Source organism: Schistocerca americana, chromosome 2, assembly GCF_021461395.2.
Source record: "Schistocerca americana isolate TAMUIC-IGC-003095 chromosome 2, iqSchAmer2.1, whole genome shotgun sequence".
Taxonomy (NCBI): domain Eukaryota; kingdom Metazoa; phylum Arthropoda; class Insecta; order Orthoptera; family Acrididae; genus Schistocerca; species Schistocerca americana.
The window spans coordinates 475,503,648-475,523,034 of NC_060120.1; the positions used below are offsets into that span (position 1 = coordinate 475,503,648).

The 19,387-nt window shown below is 44.5% G+C and overlaps 1 protein-coding gene across 1 annotated transcript in view; it reads left to right on the forward strand.

Moving 5' to 3' along the window:
• LOC124595397 (H(+)/Cl(-) exchange transporter 7) overlaps window positions 1–19,387 on the forward strand; it is a 186,752-nt gene that overhangs the window by 43,031 nt on the left and 124,334 nt on the right. The window contains exon 4 of the mRNA XM_047134124.1: window positions 12,317–12,426. Coding sequence (XP_046990080.1) covers window positions 12,317–12,426 — 110 coding nt within the window. The remainder of the gene's footprint in view (window positions 1–12,316; window positions 12,427–19,387) is intronic.

Below are 19,387 nucleotides of genomic sequence, written 5' to 3' on the forward strand. Positions count from 1 at the left end.
CAGAGGGATAATTAAGTTGCCACTGGTGCTTTCGTCTTGGCTTTCGAGGGTGACACATTACCCGACAAGGTCAAGGTGATGGTATACCGCTGTGATGTAAAGCCATATATCCGTCCCCTGATGCAGTGCTTTAAGTGCTGGAAGTTCGGCCATATGTCTTCCCGCTGTACTTCCAGTGTTACATGTCAAAATTGTGGACGTCCATCACATCCCAATACTCCATGTACTCTGCTTCCCATCTGTGTCAACTGCAGAGAGCACAATTAGCCTTGCTCGCCTGACTGTAGGATTCTCCAGAAAGAAAGGAAAATCATGGAGTACAAGACACTGGACCGACAGACCTATGCTGAGGCTAAGAGGAAATTTGAGCACTGACATCCTGTGGCTACGAGCTCTTATGCCGCAGCTACGAGAGCAGTTGTCGCCCCATCAGTTCCTCACATTCCTGTCACCTATCAGAACCAGAAGACTACAGCTGCCCTCTTGATGGTGGGGGGGGGGGGGGCACTTCCCTCCATGTTGCTTCTGCATCACCTACTTCAGGAGCAACTCTCCCCCGAACCATTGGGGATATCAGTCCCCCCCCCCCCCCTTCTGAGCTGGAGAAACGTAAGTCTTCTTCAGCTCCTCTGTCTAGGAAGGGGTCCCTTGGATCACTCCCTTCTCTGTTTTCTGCTAGTGGGAAAGACGACACCCCGAGTGGCTGAAGAGCCCAAGAGCAGCTGGTCGTACAGCTTCACGCTCATTGTCAGTCCGAGAGACTGAATCAGTGAAGTCCTCCCATCCAGGGAAACCCAAGGACCAGTGAGAGAAATCCAAAAAGAAGGTTGCAAAGACCAAGGGAATTGTGGTGGCCCCCACATTACCGCTACCTACAACCTCTGTCTCTGCAGATGAGGTGGAGATTCTGGCGTCCGCTGAGGACTTAGATCTCACTGGACCTTCAGACATAATGGATATAGACTGCTCAGGCAAAAAGCCAGTGGCTGCAGGTGACCGTGCGGTGTAAACTGCCTCATTGAATGTTCCATGTCTTCCCAGTCTCATGATGACATCATCCTCCAGTGGATTTGCGGCAGTTTTTTCCACTGCGTGGCTGAGCTATGTCATGTGTTAAGCTGTACACCTGCTTTCTGCATTGCTCTCCAGGTAACCTGGTTCATGGCAATGTGGGCCCTTGCCCTCCACGGCTATAGGTGATATTACAAGAACCGTAGTGACTATAATAGTGTGTCAGGTGGAGTTTGTATCTATGTTCTGAACTCAGTATGCAGTGTACCTGTGCCCCTTCAAACTCCTATTGAAGTTGTGGCTGTCGGAATAAGCCTGATGCAGGAAATAACTGTCTGCAATGTATATCTTCCTCCAGATGGTGCAGTACCTGTGATTGTATTAATTGCACTGATTGATCAACTCCCTAAACCTTTCCTACGTTTGGGAAATTTTAACTCCCATAACCCCTTGTGGGGTGGCACCGTGCTTGCTGGCAGAGGCAGAGATGTCGAAACCTTACTGTCTCAGTTGGACCTCTGCCTCTTAAATACTGGAGCCGCCACACATTTCAGTGTGGCTCATGGTAGTGACTTGGCCATTGATTTGTTAATCTGCAGCTCAGGACTTCTCCCTCTATCTACTGCAGAGCACATGATGACCTGTGTGGGAGTGACCATCTTCCTGTCACTGCCCTGGCATCAGGTCCACGGACATCTGACCAGATGGGATATAAACAAGGCGGACAAGGGAACTTTCACCTCTTCTGTCACCACTGAATCTCCCCCACACGGTAACATCGATTGATGGTTGAGCAGGTTACCAGCACAATTGTTTCTGCAGCAGAAAATGCGATCCCTCACTATTTAGGGTGCCCAAGAGGTAAGGCAGTCCCTTGGTGGTCACTGGAAGTCGCTGAAGCAATTAAGGAGCGTCGGCGAGCTCTACAGTGGCATAAGCAGCACCCTTCCCTAGAGCACCTCATAGCCTTTAAACGGTTCTGTGCCCATGTTCGCCAGCTTATCAGACAATGGAAGAAGGCATGTTGGGAGAGATAATCTCCACCATTGGTTGCCACACGTCACCTTCCCAAGTCTGGGCAAAGGTTAAATGTCTTTTCGGGTACCAGGCCCCAACAGCTGTCCCCGGTGTTACCATAAATGGCGTGTTATCTACCGACGCAAACGCGATTGCCGAGCACTTCTGAGCACTATGTTCGAGCCTCTGTGTCGGAGAATTACCCCCCAGCCTTTCACACTCTAAAACAGCGGATGGAAGGGAAAGTCCTCTAATTCACTACATGGCACAGTGAGCCCTATAACGCCCCATTCATAGAGTAGGACCTTCTCAGTGCCCTTGCACGTTGCCCCGACACGGCTCCTGGGCCAGATCGGATCCACAGTCAGATGATTAAACATCTCTCATCTGACTGCAAGCGATGTCTCCTCGTCATCTTCAACCAGATCTGCTGCGATGGCGTATTTACATCGCAGTGGCGGGAGAACACAGTCATTCCGGTGCTCAAACCCAGTAAAAACCCACTTAATGGGGATAGCTATCGGCCCGTCAGCTTCACCAACGTTGTTTGTAAGCTGCTGGAACATATGGTGTGTTGGTGGTTGGGTTGGATCCTGGAGTCACGTGGCCTACTGGCTCCATGTCAGGGCAGCTTTCGCCAGGGTCGCTCTACCACTGATAATATTTTGTCCCTAGTGTCTCATCTGAACAGCGTTTTCAAGACGCCAACACCTGGTTGTTGTCTTTTTTTATTTGCGAAAAACGTATGACATGACCTGGCGGCATCATATCCTTGCCACATTATATGAGTGGGGTCTCCACGGCCGACTCCTGATTTTTATCCAGCATTTCCTCTTGCTTCATACTTCGTGCATCTAAGTTGGTGCTTCCTATAGTTCCCCTATATCCAGGAGAATGGGGTCCCGCAGGCTCTGTATTGAGTGTGTCTCTACTTTTAGTGGCCATTAATGGTCTAACAGCAGCTGTAGGGCTGCCTGTCTCACCTTCTATGTATGCAGACGACTTCTGCATTTTGTACTGCTCCACCAGTACTGGTGTTGCTGAGCAGCACCTACAGGGAGCCATCCACAAGTTGCAGTCATGGGCTCTAGCCCACGTTTTCCAGTTTTTGGCCACAAATTGTGTGTTATGCACTTCCGTCAGCATCGTACCGTTCGTCCAGAACCATAACTTTACCTCAATGATGATCCACTCAAGACATACCGATTCTTAGTACTGGTTTTCAATGCCTAATTGACTTGGCTTCCTCACCTTCGTCAGCTTAAGTGGAAATGCTTGCAGCATCTCAATGCCCTCCACTGCCTGAGCAACACCATTGGGTTGCAGGTCACTCTACGCTGCTGTAATTCTACAGAGCCCTTGTTCAATCCCACCTTGACTATGGGAGTCTGGTTTATGGTTCGGCGGCACCCTCAGAGTTGCGTTTACTCGACCCAGTGCACCGCTGTGGTGTTCACCTAGCGACAGGAGCTTTTAGGAAGAGTCCAGTGACCAGCATCCTTGTGGAGGCTGGAGTTCCTCCACTGCATGTTAGGCATGCACAAGTGCTGGCCAGTTATGTTGCACACGTTCGTAGTTCTCCTACACATCTGAATCACCGTCTCCTTTTCCACCCATGGCGGTTCATCTTCCACATTGGCAGCCCCGGTCAGAGCTTCCAATTGCAATTCATGTCCGATCCCTTCTTTCCGAACTAGAGTCCTTGCCTTTACCACCCATACTAGAAGTCCATTCACATACACCTCCATGGTGTACACCCAGGCTGCAGCTTTGCCTGGACCTTTCACGTGGCCCTAAGGACTCAGTTAATCCCGTGGCTCTCTGCTGCCACTTCCTCTTGATTCTTGACATGTACCGAGGCCACGAAGTGGTTTACACCGACAGCTCGATGGCTGATGGTCATGTTGGCTTCTCATATGTTCACGGAGGATGTATTGAACAGCATTCCTTGTCTGATGGCTGCAGTTTTTTCACTGCAGAGCTGGTGGCTATATCTCGTGCTCTTGAGAACATCCATTCATGCCCTGGGGAGTCATTTCCTCTGTGTACTGACTCCATGAGCAGCCTACAAGCTATTGACCAGTGCTAACCTCATCGTTCTTTGGTAGCAACCATCCAGGAGTCCATCTATGCCCTGGAACAGTCCAGTCTTTCAGTGGTGTCTGTCTGGACCCCAGGTCATGTCAGAATCTCAGTCAACAAACTTGCCGACAGGCTGGCCAAACAGGCTATGCGGAAACCGCTTATGGAGATCAGCTTCTGTGCAGCTGACCTGCGTTCAGTACTACGCTGCAAGGTTTTGTGGTTTTGGGAGATGAAATGGCATTACTTCAGCTTGCACAACAAACTGCGTGCCATTAAGGAGACTATGAATGTGTGACAGTCCTCCATGCGGGCCTGTCGCAGGGACTCTGTGGTCCTCTGCCAGCTCTGCATCAGCGACACTTGGGTGTCACGTGGCTACCTCCTGCGCGTTGATGACCCACCTCAGTGTCAGTGTGGCGCCCGGATGACGGTGGCCCATATCTTGGTGAGCTGTCCTTCTTTGACTGCCCTGCGATAGACTCTTGAGTTACCAGACTCGTTGCCATTAATTTTTAGCTGACAATGCCTCATCGGCTAATTTAGCTTTACATTTTATACGTGACTGTGGGTTTTATCATTCTGTACAAGTTTTAGTGCTTGTCCTTTGTCCCTTTGTGTTCTCCACTCTAATGTTTTTAGGGTGGGTGTTTTAATATGTCGCAGAGTGGCTGGCTTTTCCATTTTATTCTCGTGGTCAGCCAGCCATGATCATCAATCTGCTCTCTTGTTTTTACCCCTTCTACCTGTTTTTTACTTCTCTCTGTGGGTTTCTTTTTCTGTTTTGTCCATGGTAGTGTTGGTCGTCCTTCTGTCGTTCTTCTGGTTCCTTCTTTCTCCTGTTGTTGTGCTGTATGTCTCCTTTCTTTTCTTCTTTCCCTTGTGTAATTATTTTACAGGGAACAAGGGACCGATGACCTCACAGTTTGGTCCCTTCTCCCCTCCCCTCCCCCCCTCTCATTTAAATCAATCAACCAACCAACCCATTTTCCTTTCCCAGTGACAGAGTTGTGCTGCTGCTGCTGCTGCTGCTGCTGCTGCTGCTGCTGTTGTTGTTGTTGTTCCCTTAGTTTCTGCTACCTAGGATCATGGGACCAATGACCTCACTGTTTGGCCCCCCTCTCATCCCTCCCCTCCCCCCACTCACCCACCCACCCACCCACCCACCCACTGATATCCTTTTGAAACTGCTTATTGTATTCATCTCTTGATCTTCCTCTACAATTTTTACTCCAACACTCCCATGCAGTACTAAAGTTGTAATCCCTTGATGTCTCCGAATGTGCTCTATAAACAAAATACCTATTTTGGCCAGCTTGCACCACAAATTTCTTTGCTCCCCAATTATATTTGGCGTCTCCTCAATAGTTAAATTATCTACCATATGGTCTTCTCTGTACTACTACTACGTCTTGAAAGCTTCTGTTCTCTTCTGGTCTGAATCTTTTGTTGCCCACATTTCACTTGCATACAAAGCTATATTCCAGACAAATTCGGAAAAGACTTCCTAACACTTAAATCTATATTTGATGTCAGCAAATTTGTCTCGGAAATACTTTCCTTGACATTGTCAGTGCACATTTTATATCCTCTACTTCAGACATTGTCAGTTGTGCTGCTGCCCAATTAACAAAATTTTACTACTTTGTCTCATTTTCAAGCCTAATTCCCACAGCATCATCTGATGTAACTCTAGTCCACTTCATTATCCTTGCTTTCCTTTTGTTTATGTTAACCTTATAACCTTCTTACAAGGCACTGTCTATCCCGTTCAGGTGCTCTTCCAAATTGCTGTCTCTGATGGAGTTATGATGTCATCGACAAACCTCAAAATGTTTGTTTCTTCTCCTTGTACTGTAATTCCTACTCAGAATTTTCCTTTGCTTCTCTTTACTGCTTGATCAGTGTACAGATTGAGTAACATCAGGGATAGGCTATAACCATGTCTCACCCTCCTCTTAACCATTGCTTCCTTTTCATGTCTTTTTACTGTTATAACTACTGCCTGGTTTTTGTAAAAGTTATAATTAATCATGTGTTCCCTGCTACCTTCAACATTTCAAAGAGTGTATTGTAAAAAGGTTTCTCCAAATATACTAATGCATAAATGTAGGTATGCTTTCTCTTAACCTGTCTTCTAAGATAAGTCATAGGGTCAGTATTGCCTCATGTGATCCTACATTTCTCCGAAATCAAAACTGAACTTCTCGGAGATCAGCATGTACCATGCTTTCCATCCTTATGTAAGGAATTCGTATTAGTATTTTGCAAACATGACCTATTAAACTAATAGTTATTCACACCTGTCGGCAACTACTTTCTTTGGAATTACACTCTATTTGAAGTCTGAGGGTAGTTTGTCTGTCTCACACGGCTTGCGCACTAGATAGAATTGTTTTGTCATGGCTGGCTGTCCTAAGGACATCAATAGTTCTGAAGGAATATCGTCTACTCCAGGGGCCTCATTTTGAATTAGTTCTTTCGATTCTGTCAAATTCTTCTCACGTTATAATCTGTCATCTCAGCTTCGTCTACTTCATATTTCCTTTCTATAGTTTTACCTTCAAATTTATTTCCCGTATATGGTTGCTCTACATCCTCCTTTCAGCTTTCTCTTCTTCGCTTGGTTCTGGTTTTTCATGTCACTGCTTCTCTTTTCTAGAAAGGCCTCTTTAATTTTGCTGTAGGTGGTATCTATCTTTTCCTTAGTTATGTGTGGTTCTACATCCTTCCATTTGTCCTTTAGTCATTCCTGCTAAGCTATTTTTCATTTTCTGTCAGTATCATTTTTAGATGCTTATATTTCCTTTCACCTGCTTCATTTGCTACATTTTTATATTTTCTCCTTTCACCAGTTAAATTCAGTGTCTCCTGTGTTGCTACCTGATCTTGGTTTTGTTTTTTTACCTATTTGATGCCTTCACTCTTTCATTTCTAAAAGCTACCCATTTGTCTTCTACTGTATTCCTTCCCTCTGTTTCAGTCAGTCGTTGCCTAATGTTCCCGCTAAAATTCTCAAACACCTCTGGTTCTTTCATCTTACCCAGGCTTTGTCTCTTAAATTTCTTACCTTTCTGCAATTTCTGTAGTTTTAATCTGCAGTTCATGACACAATAAATTGTGGTCCACATCTGCCCCTGAAAATGTCTTACAGCTTAAAATGTTTCCAAAATCTGTCTTACAATTATATAATCACGCAGAAACCTTCCAATGTCTCCAGGTCTTTTCCACCTCAAGAGTCATCCATAACAGGCTTTTACTGCTGGGTAGGAGTGGGTGAGTGGTTCTGTATGGAGGTTGGGGAGAGAATGGGCAAAGAAGGCAGTCAGGTAATAGAACATTTTTTTGATGAAAATGAACAGACATGGTTCAGCACATCTGAAACAGCCAGGCTGTAGGCCAGGACAGGAAGTGATACTCAGGCCCCATCACACTGATACGGCCATGCTGATGCAGGCGATTTCCACAGGTGGCAGCGGCAGCCCGGCTACCACAACACACAGGCAGCTTGTGGCTGTGTTGTGGTGGTGTGGCAGCGAGGCAGAGTTACAGTGCCCTGGTTGGACACTCAGGCAGCAGTCATTGGTTCACAGCCCAGTGGAGGCAGAGTCATAGATGAGACAATGATCAACTCAGATATGCATTACTGGATGGCCCAGCTGTGACAATTTACTGACGGGCTGGTCCTGCTGGTTTAAATCCTGTTTCCACTTGCTGACAGCTGCAGAAGGCCCCCTGTATCGAGGACTCATCGAAACGTCTGGAGCGCGGTGATGGTCTGGTGTGGCATAATAGGTAGGTCGGTCAGTCGGTCGCTCATGCAACAGAAGTCAATGTGATATTCCTAATGCGGAAGTGCCAGTTGTAAGAGCCATGTTTGCTGATGCTGCTGAGCTGGCAGGGCATTGGCCAGTAGTTGTGGTCTGATTTTGGTTGCAGGGCTGAAAAGTACATACAAATTTAATAATATATTCTTCTGATTGTACTGAATACACACAATAAATAAAATTTCATTGCTGTTCTTGCTGTGTGGAGGTGCTGGGGCAGATAAGGTAGAAGGAAGAATTTTCTCATCTATTCCAGTGCCCTCAATTATTTTACAGATGTAGCTATAAAATGATACAGATGCTTCAGGACCCCCTTTATGCATGTTGGTGACCAAGCCGAGGAAGTAGTATTCTGTAGGATACTAAGACGACAATGATTCCAGGGATAGGAGAAAGCTGTCTCTGCAGCCAAGGGAACATGTCGAGGACATATTGCCATAACATATGCTGTAACCCTGTGAGCCATTCTTTTGCTGTTTAACTGGGATGTAAATTATTGGGAGGACGAGTGGCTGGAAGTGTCAGGAAATAAGCTGTCATCTGTGAAACCAGCTGTTCGGTTGTGACACTCCTCTTTCCAGTCATGGAGAGAGGATGAAGTGGTATCACTGTACAAGCCATTGTCCTCTAAAACATGCTTTTTACTCCATTGAGAGGGCTTATCAGTATATGGAACTTGTGAAGTATGTATTTCAATACATCAAATTTTAACTGAGTGTGTGTTACATTCTGAGAGACAGACTGTTAATTTCAGTGGAGACCTGCCCTCTAGTAGCTGCTGACAAGTTTGGTATGCATTTTAAAAGTCTGCCAGTTGTCAAAACTCCATCTTAAACAAGTCATTGGAGGGTTTACAGTGTTTGAGAGAAGCTGGCACATCCATTTTTAGTTCTATTTTTCTAAGAGCTGATATGGGGCAAACTTTTATTGCACATCACTTCATGTGCATGCATGTGAATGTCTCCTTCACGTCTTTTATTTTAGTGCAATTTTTAATGTATTTACTCGACTGAACCACAATAATTTAACCAGGCTTCAGTATGACCCTAAAGTCATCTATGTTGTGTGCCCCAAATAATTCAGAGTTTCATAATAATCACAATCCCCACATGTAAGCACAATCTCCATACATGAGTGTCAAAGCTTCTCATCTTCACTAAAGTCAAATAGTTACATTACAAAAATACAGTTTAATGTCTCTTATCACTGGTTCATCATTATACAGGGTGAACCAGTAGCATTATAATGACTTGAGCCAGTTCCAACTTTAATGTAGTCTCTGGAAATTATCTCACGTCTCAGAATATTTTGTTGTTGTTTTAGTTATAGAATTTGACTAAGAAGAAATTTAAACATTTTTGTCTGAGCAGCCATCCTATTGGCTTACAACTCCATTTATTGCTGGGATCATGTAGTGTGTTCACAGCAGAGCTTCTAGCCATTCACAGAGCCCTCCTTTTTGTTGCTCAGGCCACCATCCACAGTGTTCTAATTTGTTCATACTTAATGAGCAGCCTGCAGGCTATCGACTATTGCTACTCTCGCCTTCCTTTGATCTCTGCTATCCATGGCCTTCTCGCTGCCCTTGGCCGTGCTACCTGTTCTGTTGTCTTTCTCTAGGTCCCAAGTGGGCATCCTAGGGAATGAACTGGCTGACCATTTCCCTTTCATGATTCCAGCTGCAGATATGAGAATCTTTGCCCAAAACTGGAATGACGTATGGTGTGCTACTGCTCATAATAATAAACTCCACACAATCAAGGAATCTACTGCAGTTTGCTGCTCTTCCTTCTGCTCCTCCCAGATGGAGTCCACTGTTCTATGCCATCCATGCATTGGTCATACCAGGCTTGCCCATGGTTTCCTCCTACATAACGACCGTCTCCCAGTGTGGTTGTGGAGCCAGACTGATGGTATCCCACATATTGGTGGAATGTCCCCTTCTTTGGCCCTTTATTCTAAGTATAGTCTCCCTGATTCTTTAAATTTACTATTAGTAGACAATTTAGGGATGCTTGAACTGGTCCTCAGTTTCCTCCGTGAAAGTGGTTTTTACTTCCAGATATGAGGCTTTGCTTTACTCTTGGAGCAGGGGCAGTGTGATTGTGGTTGGGACCTCCTACATGTCTTCTCGGTCTGGGACCCCATGACCACTCCTCCATGGGAAGACTGCCCTTTATCCAGTTTTTAGACTTGGTCTCACCTTTTATGCCTTTTATTGTGTGTGTTTAATCATCATTATTTTATAATTTGACTCCTCTGGCTGGATCCGTCCATTTATAGCGGACCCTCTTTCTTTGGTGAGTAACTGTGGAATCACTGGAATGATGACCTCGCTGTTTGGTCCCATAACCCATCTCAATTACTTAATCAGTCAGTCAGAAAATCACATGTTTTTAAGAAAATGTGCTAAACACAGTTCAGAAATTCTCAAGTGAATTTGTTTCTCATCCTTTGTGAGCAAGCAATACAACAATCTTTCACAAAGCTTTCTGTTTGCAAATCTTCATGCAAATTGTAGTACACACATTCTTCTACAGTCTCACATGGAGCCTGTTGAAGCCAGGGGAAAAAAATTGTTTATGTGATGCTGCTGTCTTTGAGTGAAGCTGAGAAATTTTCAAGCCGTGCTTGTCAGTCGTAAGATGCATTTAAGCTCAGAAACGATCATGGAATGAGTTGCTGGACTTCATAAACAATTGTCTCAGCTTTAAAAAGGTCTGAGACGCACAAAGAGAATGTATGATAAGTGTTCGGTTGGGAAAGCTGCTGTACGGCTGCTGGGGCATCTCCAATCTACACTGGGGACACTGCCCACACATTGTGGGCGTACTATGCTTCAGTGAACAATGCCGATTATAAAGCTGTAGTCTTGGCACCAACAATTCAGATGTGAGTTTACTTTTGTCTACAATTGAGAGATGAAGATCCTTCACTGTGCCTCTCGTTAGGACCCTGTTCTATGATGTGAGAAAACAGGACTATTCAGTTTACAGCTGCTCTCTATTTTAGGCGACTATGAGACATATGTGGCATTGGTTACATCAGTTTGTTATATGATAAAATTATTTCAGTGCTCACACAACATCACATTTAAGTATAAACTGTCCTTTCAAAGATTTGCACCAACTTCAATGAGAGAGGTATCCATATGTAACTTATTTAGTGTTTTGTGGCTCACTACAGCACATTGATCTCCACAGTTACTCATCTGATTATATGGTACAAGCTTTGAAAGGTTGAGTTTCTACCTAAATGTTGTACAGTGGAACACCAAGAGAATACTGTGAAACTATGCCTCTATGAAATCTTTGGGGCTATTTTGTTTGTGTATGTGAATGAGTATGGAATTGTAGAGATTAGAGTGAAAAGGTCATGATTGGTGGAGGCTTGAGGCTTGAGGCTTGAACTTCCTCTTGGCACACAAGGACATACATTGCCACTCCATAAATGGCGTTTTGTTTTCTGTAGCGTAATGTTGCAACCAGGTTCAATTTCATGGAATAAAACACGGCAGATAACTGTACATTTCAATGTTATGTCATGCCTAAATGGATGTGCTAGTCTGTATGCACAACTTGTCATTGAGCTTACTAGACATCCGTCAGCCCCCATCCAAGCTGTTACTCTTGAGAACCTCTGGAACCATAGCGTAAGTGTATCTAATACTAACAAAAATTTTAAGAAATGTGCCAGTTGTCACAAGTCTTAATATCAGTTCTTATCAGTAACGTCTATTACTTTGGAAAATCCAGGATGGAATGTAACAATATTATGAGAAGGAAAGTTGCTACTCACCATATACCCCCCCCCCCCCCCCCCCCCACCTACACACACACACACACACACACACACACACACACACACACACACACACACACAGTCCCAGGCAACTGCAACCACTGGTTTCAATTGCCTGAGACTGTGTGCATGGGTGCACATGTCTATCTATTGTTAACGAAGGCCTCTTAATGGCTGAAAGCTACAGTTGTGAGAGTCTTTTTGTTGTGCCTATCTGCAACTCAGCATCTCTGCTGTAAGGTGAGTAGCAACTTTCCTTCTCATAATAATGTGTCTTACTTTTTTAAATGAATGTATTCACTTGTCCATTAGTCTTTCACTAATACAGCAACTATCATACATTTGAAATGTTTCAAAATAAATGTTCTTGAAGTGCTGTTTGTTAATATTTATTATATCTGTTGAAAGAATTTAGGTTTCTTGTTTTGTGGTTTGAAATTCCTGGTATATTATTGTATCTTATTTATTTATTTTGTGTAATGTTATGGTTTTACTGCCACTTTCTGAAACTCTTGAATAATTTGTTCTTAGTTGGAGAATTGGTTAAATTAAAGTACTTTTCTTAACTTTTGTGTCAGATGTTGACAAATGTGTGTGGAACTATTGTCTCTACATACCATTCTTGATTTGGATAGCGTCAAACATAATACCAGTTGTTATTGGATCAATCTTAGTAGCGTATGTAGAGGTAAGTTAAGACATATCATTCTTAGATTCCTTTTATTATGAATAGGAGCTATTCTGCACATTTATAATAATTTCTCTAGATTCCAGTAAATGACTAAAATGTCTCAGGTGTCTCCTCAAGTGGACATTACCTTAGTCAGTTAAATCTTAATTTTTCTCTTCATTTGTACGTATCAATTGATAAGAGACAAGTTATGGTACTACACACACTTTAGATAAGGAGTCATGGTGCAGAGAAGAAATGATGTCCATTAGAGGCTTCACAGTTCCTGTATACTGAAATAAGAATACATAATTATTTTAGTTGTATTCATCTAGTGCATCTTCCAGTATTTAAATCTGTTTTTGGCCTATTGGTGAGGCTGTCTTCTCTAGTGACATATGTCAAATTTCTTTATTTACTGTGTTATAATATTCAGTGCTCTATGAATGCTCTGATTTATAGGTCACATTATTTATGCAAGGGATTTTTTTAAACATCTTGAATTCTGATGTTCATATAACTTTTACAGAGTATGGCTTGTCGCTTATTTTATGTGAGACTACAGAAAATGATACATACTGTAGCATCCTAGTTATCTGCCCCTCCAAGCAGCTTGTCAATGTACTAAAGCAGTGAAACATCCCTACTCGGGCATGTGGGAGGTATATTTGAGATGTTTCCTCAAAACATTCTGTAAATTAATCTTGAAGGGTTTTGTCACTAAATGCTTTAAAATGCCATTTCTCATCTAGTCATATTTTGCAACACACAGGAAATGTTTTCTTGGGTGTGTTAGTATGGATCTGGTGTTTCTAGATCCGAAATTATGCAAGTTTGTTGTTTTGTTTTCTTCTTCTTCTCTCTCTCTCTCTCTCTCTCTCTCTCTCTCTCTCTCTCTCTCTCTAAGGTCCTAATCTGATTCCCTCTGCATCAGCTGCTTTGCTTTTGTCCCTGTTAATCTTATGACCAATTTGCAAGTCTCTGTTCATTTTGTTTAACTGGTCTCCCAATTCATTGTCCATCTCTCACAAAACTAGAATGTCATTGTCATTTGTATTTCTTTCCCTTGAACATATATTGTTTCTTGATTTCTCCTTGTTTCTTTTACTACCTGCTGTACATGCATATGGAACGGGGAATAGGTTACAACCTGTTAGTTGTATAATAAACAAGGTGTGAAGGACACTAAGGACAAATTTGAAAAGAAAATTAAAGTTAAAGGGGAAGAAATAAAAACTGGGAGATTTGCTGATCTTATTGTGATTCTGTCAGAGATGACAATGGTCTTGAGATGAACAATATCTTGAAAGGAGGTTGTATGATGAATATCATCAAATCTAAAACAATGGTAGTGTATGTAATCCAATGAAATCAAGTACTGCCGAGGGAATTAAATTGGGAAATGAGACATTAAAAGTAGTAGAGAAGTTTTAGTATTTGGGCAGCAAAATAACTAACTATGTCCAAAATAAAGGGGATGGGAAATTGCAAACTAGCAATAGCAAAAAAGCATTTCTGAAAAAGAGAAAATAGGTCCCTGTGTTTTATCCTTGATAACCTCAGAATTTCAAAGAGGGAACTATCTCACAACATTTACAGTATCTTCAGTGCCTTCCTCTGACCTTCTGAACTGACGTACTCAGCCAATTATAGTGAGACGTATAGTTTGACGTGGAATCTGAACAATGATGCTGCTTGGTGCTCATACTGAAGGAATAGCAGATTGTAGAAACTGTGAATAATTGTATCAAGGTGTTAAGGAATGGTTGTTGAGACTTTGCCAGATATGATACGTGAATCGGGGTGTCAATGTTTAAAACAGAGGCATTTTTCATTTCATCAGGATCTCCTCATGAAATTTTGATCACAAACTTTCATAGTCATAATAAAATAAGAGAAATCAGAGGTTGCACAGAAAGATTTAAGTGTTCGTTTTTCCACTCCTTGTTCGAGGGTATAACGGTAGAGAAATAGCATGAAGTGGTTTGATGAACCCTGTCCCAGGTACTTGGTTGCAAATTGTAGGGTAGTCATGTAGATGCAGACAGTGAGGTGATTCATGGATGGATGGACAGTTGAGTAAACTACTTAAATTTTCAATGATCCATCACATTTGATAACCTGTCAAAGTAAGTGTACATTTACATTCCATGCTCAGTATTAGTATCACTGCTGATGTCATAAACTGTAAATGATAGATGCCATTGTGCTTAGTCAGATATGGCTAAATCTGAATGAGGACATGTGGAACATTTGAATTTTCACATATTTGCTGTCCATATCAGGAGATAATGAATGACACAGAATACTGTAATGTACATTTAAGTGCCCATTTAGTTCCAACAGTGTGAAAGGAAAGGCAGCTGAGTATTTATCAATTTACTTTGTTCAAGATTCCTATAATATTAACAAATAGACTAGTCTTTATTTTCCATTTTTTAACAAATAAACCACGTGTGCATCACATATTCAGTATTGCTACAGAATTATGAGAGACTCCAGACACATTAATATTGTGTAACTGCTAATACATGTGTCCTATATGTAGTTGTTAGCATACAGCAAAAACATTCTTCAGAGAACTAAAACACAATCTTTACCTGCCAATGGCTTTATCCACTTATGAGCTTGCATGATTGGTTCAGCTTGCAATGCCACATGTTTTTACTTTTCAGTAAGATATGAGATGCTTTAGTTGGGACTTAATACTACAATCAAAGCATTTCTTTTGGGCATTTATTGATGTGCAGAGCTTTGTTTTTCCATACGTACAATGAATTGAGAATGTGGACATCAGATCAATATCCTATGGTGTGGTGGCCCAAGTGGTGTTGCCCAGTAGATCTATGAGGCAGATTGTAAATGACATTCTTACTGCCTCGTGCATAGACACCCGTGAAATTACCTTCTGCACTGGTAGTTCTTGATTTGTGGTACTATTCTAGGGGAAAACAGTGTTTGGCTAAATAAATTGCTGGAGAAAAGTCAGCGACTCAATAATTTTTAATTAAATTCTTTACTTCTGAGATACCACATATAAAGAATGCAGGTCCAGTTTCATGTAACTATTGTTTTCAGAATCAAAGCTCATTTCTGTCTTCATCAGACAGACAGGGAGGTGATTTTATTTTATTTTATTTTTTACTGGTGCTGTTGATTTGCAGATATTCCACATTTCCCCCTGTGGGTCCGGGGATAAGAATAGGCCCGAGGTATTCCTACCTGTCGTAAGAGGTGACGAACAGGAGTTTCATATGTCTCGGCCTTTGTGTTGGTCCCCTGTAGGGTTTGACCTATATTCTTCAAAATTTTTCCAAAGAGCGGGCCAATTGGGGTAGGGCACCTTACATAGTGCATTGTGTCCATCGTGCATTGAGATCAGCAGCCCACTTTCTCGTCGTTGCACTGCAGTCCCACTCATTCTCCATCTTTTGAGCGTTTTCCACCATGCACTATGCAGTGCCGCTTTCTGTGCCGACGATGACCATGAACTTCTTTGCACCTATCCAGCACGGTAGACAGTCCATTGTGGTGGGGCTGCAATGTACCCTGTTGGTTGTAGCCCTCTGAGAACACAGGGATCGCTTTGCTGATGCCTGCACCGTTAACTCACCACGTATGCCAAGGAGTAGCTGCCTGTCTCCCTGGGGCATCGGGACTCCCGGCAATGGCCATCCTGCCAGTTGGCTCTTGCTGAGGCTGGGTAGCGCCCGTGGGGAGGGCACCTGGTCGGAGTGGGTGGCATCAGGGCGGATGACATGCCTTGAAGCATAGTACGTCACCTCTTGCTGGTGGTCTGCCCCCAGCACTCTAAGTGGGCAAAGTCTAACTTCAATGCAAAGAAATGACCCCAAATCATTCCCCTCCCTGGCCACACCATGGGAGGAATGCCAGGCTAAGGATGGCAGTGAAGCTTATTCGCCCCGGTACCTCGTTTGTATGAGAGTTGATGGGGAATCTTTCATGTCCATGAAGTCTCAGTTTTTTGTGGAACATTTAGAGGACAAGTTTGGGGAGGTGGAGGTCTTTCCGAAGCTCGCACTGGGTCAGTCTTAATAAAAACAGCATCTTCTGCCCAGTCAAGGGCATTACTTGCCTGTGACAAGCTGGGGGATGTTTCTGTTTCCATCACACTCCGTAAGAGCTTAAATATGGTCCAGGGTATTATATTCCATAGGGACCTTCTTTTATAGTCTGATGATGAGCTGCACACCAATTTAGAGCTGCGAGGTGTGTACTTTGTCCGGCGTGTCTATTGGGGTCAGAGGGATAATCAGGTTTCCACCAGTGCCTTCATCTTGGCCTTCGAGGGTGACACATTACCCAAGAAGGTCAAGGTGATAGTCTACTGCTGTGATGTCAAGCCATATATCCCTTCCCTGATGCGGTGCTTTAAGTGCTGGAAATTCGGTCATATGTCTTCCCACTGTACTTCCAGTGTTACATCCCCCCTGCAGGTCCGGGGGTTAGAATAGGCCCGGGGTATTCCTGCCTGTCGTAAGAGGCGACTAAAAGGAGTCCCTCCCCCTCAAGGGGATAGTTTGCGCCTGCATCTGGAGACGGATGGTTCCACGACTTATATTTGTGGTCATTTTGGTTTTTCACTTATTCTGGTTTCTTCCTTCCTTTGTTTGGTTCCTTTCTTTGTCCTTCTCCCTCTCACTGTCTTCCTTACTTTTTACCTTGCCTTCTTCTCCTTGCCTTCTTCTCCTTGCCTTCTTCTCCTTGCCTTCTTCTCCTTGCCTTCTTCTCCTTGCCTTCTTCTCCTTGCCTTCTTGTCCACCCTCTGGTCTCGGCCTCGGCGTTTGAGACAGTCTGTCCTTTCTCTCCCTCTCTCCCTTTTTTTTCCTCTTCTTCTTTCCTCCCTGTGTGTGCCTGAAGGCCGACCCACGGGTTGGCATGCGTAGCCAGTGACGGGGCAACGCGTAATTCCCACGTAATTCCCTGCCCTGGGTAGACAAGTAAGGCACGCAAGTACCCCCTGCTAAAGGCCAGGCCCAGGGAGGGGTGACTGCCTGAGCTGACACCTTCCGATCATGCCGATTGGTCCTTCCATCTGTTTCTTGGGAGGTGTGACCTGAGGTGTAAACATTCACCTAAGGCGGGAGTGCCCTCTGAGAGGGTCCCCACAAGGAAGGAGCGCGCCATCGGAGCCGCTGGCAATCATGGGGGATTCCTCCGCAATGGATTTCTCTTTCGACTTCTGACCAAAAACAGAAACTTGACCAGTCACCAGTGACAAAAGTACTACCGCCTGCCCCAAAGTTCCTCGTAGTTTCTCGATTTGAGGACGGAAAGGATTTTTCATCTGTCAACCCTTTTGTTATCCAGAAGGGCGTAGATGCCATAGCCGGATCTGTCAAGTCTTGTACCAGGATGCGTAACGGTGCATTGTTAGTAACTGAGAACGCCTTTCAGGCAAAAAAACTGCTTCGGGCCACACTCCTGTACACATTCCCTGTCCGGGTGGAGGCTCACCGCACTTTGAATTCGTCGCGTGGTGTGGTATATACTAGATCACTTGATGGATGGACTGACGAGGAGATTCAGTCTTTCCTCGCTGAGCAGGGCGTGACGGCTGTCCATAGGGTCATGAAAAAGGTCAACAATGACCTTGTACCGTCCCGGACACTTTTCTTGACCTTTGATAGTTTTCAGCTGCTGTCGCACATCAAAGCGGGCAAAGAGTTTATTTCTGTTCGCCCCTATGTCCGGACACCTACGCGCTGCTACCAGTGTCAGCATTTTAATCACACTCGCCAGTCTTGTTCTAATGCGGCTAAATGTGTCACTTGTGGCAGGGACGCCCATGAGGGTGACTGTCCACCTCCGTCTCCTCGTTGCGTGAACTGTCAGGGTGACCATGCAACGTCCTCCCGCGACTGTCCCATCTACAAGGATGAACGCTGTATACAGGAAATTCAGGTCAAAGAGAAAGTGTCCGCCTCAGCTGCTCGCAAGCTATTTGCTAGTAGGAAGCCCATGCTGCTCCCAGCAGGGAAATACAGTACTGTCCTCGCCTCTTCTCGGACTACCAGGGAGGTGGCGACGCAGACATGCAATCTGACCTTCAGCACTACGGTCGTCCGTTCGGCCAGTGCTAAGATCGCCCGGTCAACGTCTCCTCTTCCTCCCGTCACGCCTAAGACACAAGCGCCTTCATCAGCTTCTGCCAAGACTAAGACCCAGAAGTCAGATGCATGGGCCTTCAAGAAGGAACCGTCCTGTGCAGACTTCCTACGTACCTCGAACTCCCAGCCATCGACCTGTAGTTCCACTAAACGACCTTCGAAGAAGGCTTATAAGAAGCAGTGTTCTCCTTCTCCGCCACGGCGTGTTTCTTCTCCTCTGCCACCCAGCGGTTGCCGCCCCAGGCCGTCATTCGTTTCGCCTGGCCGCACCCCTGGTAGCCGAACATCTGGCCGTTCATGGGTGGAGGAAGCTCCCTCTCCCGTCCCTCTTAACAAGATGGCCGACGAACCTATTGGACGATGACTCTCCGCCCATTGATAGCGGCGGCAGTGCTCACTCGAAGCCAGGCCCTCAGCGGCCTTCGAGGTGACCCCTTCTTGCTTCTCCTTTTTCTTTTTCTTCTCACGATGGCGCTTCTTCATTGGACTATTCGCGGCATTCGCTCGAACCAAGAGGACTTAAAGTTGCTGCTACGCTTGCACTGTCTGCTCGTCGTAGCTCTCCAGGAAATGAAGCTACGCCCATGCGATCGAATTGACTTGGCACACTACACCTCTGTGACCTATCCCCTGTGGCAGGTATTCTGGCTCATGGACGGGTTATGTTGCTGGTCCGGTATGATATTTACTACGATCCCATCACATTGCACACCGGCCTGCAGGCAGTTGCCGTCCGAATTACTCTCCCCACTTTTACATTTTACATTTGTACTGTTTACACTCCATTGTCGTCTGCCATTACCAGGGCAGACATGATGCAAATTATTGCTCAGCTACCTGCGCCATTT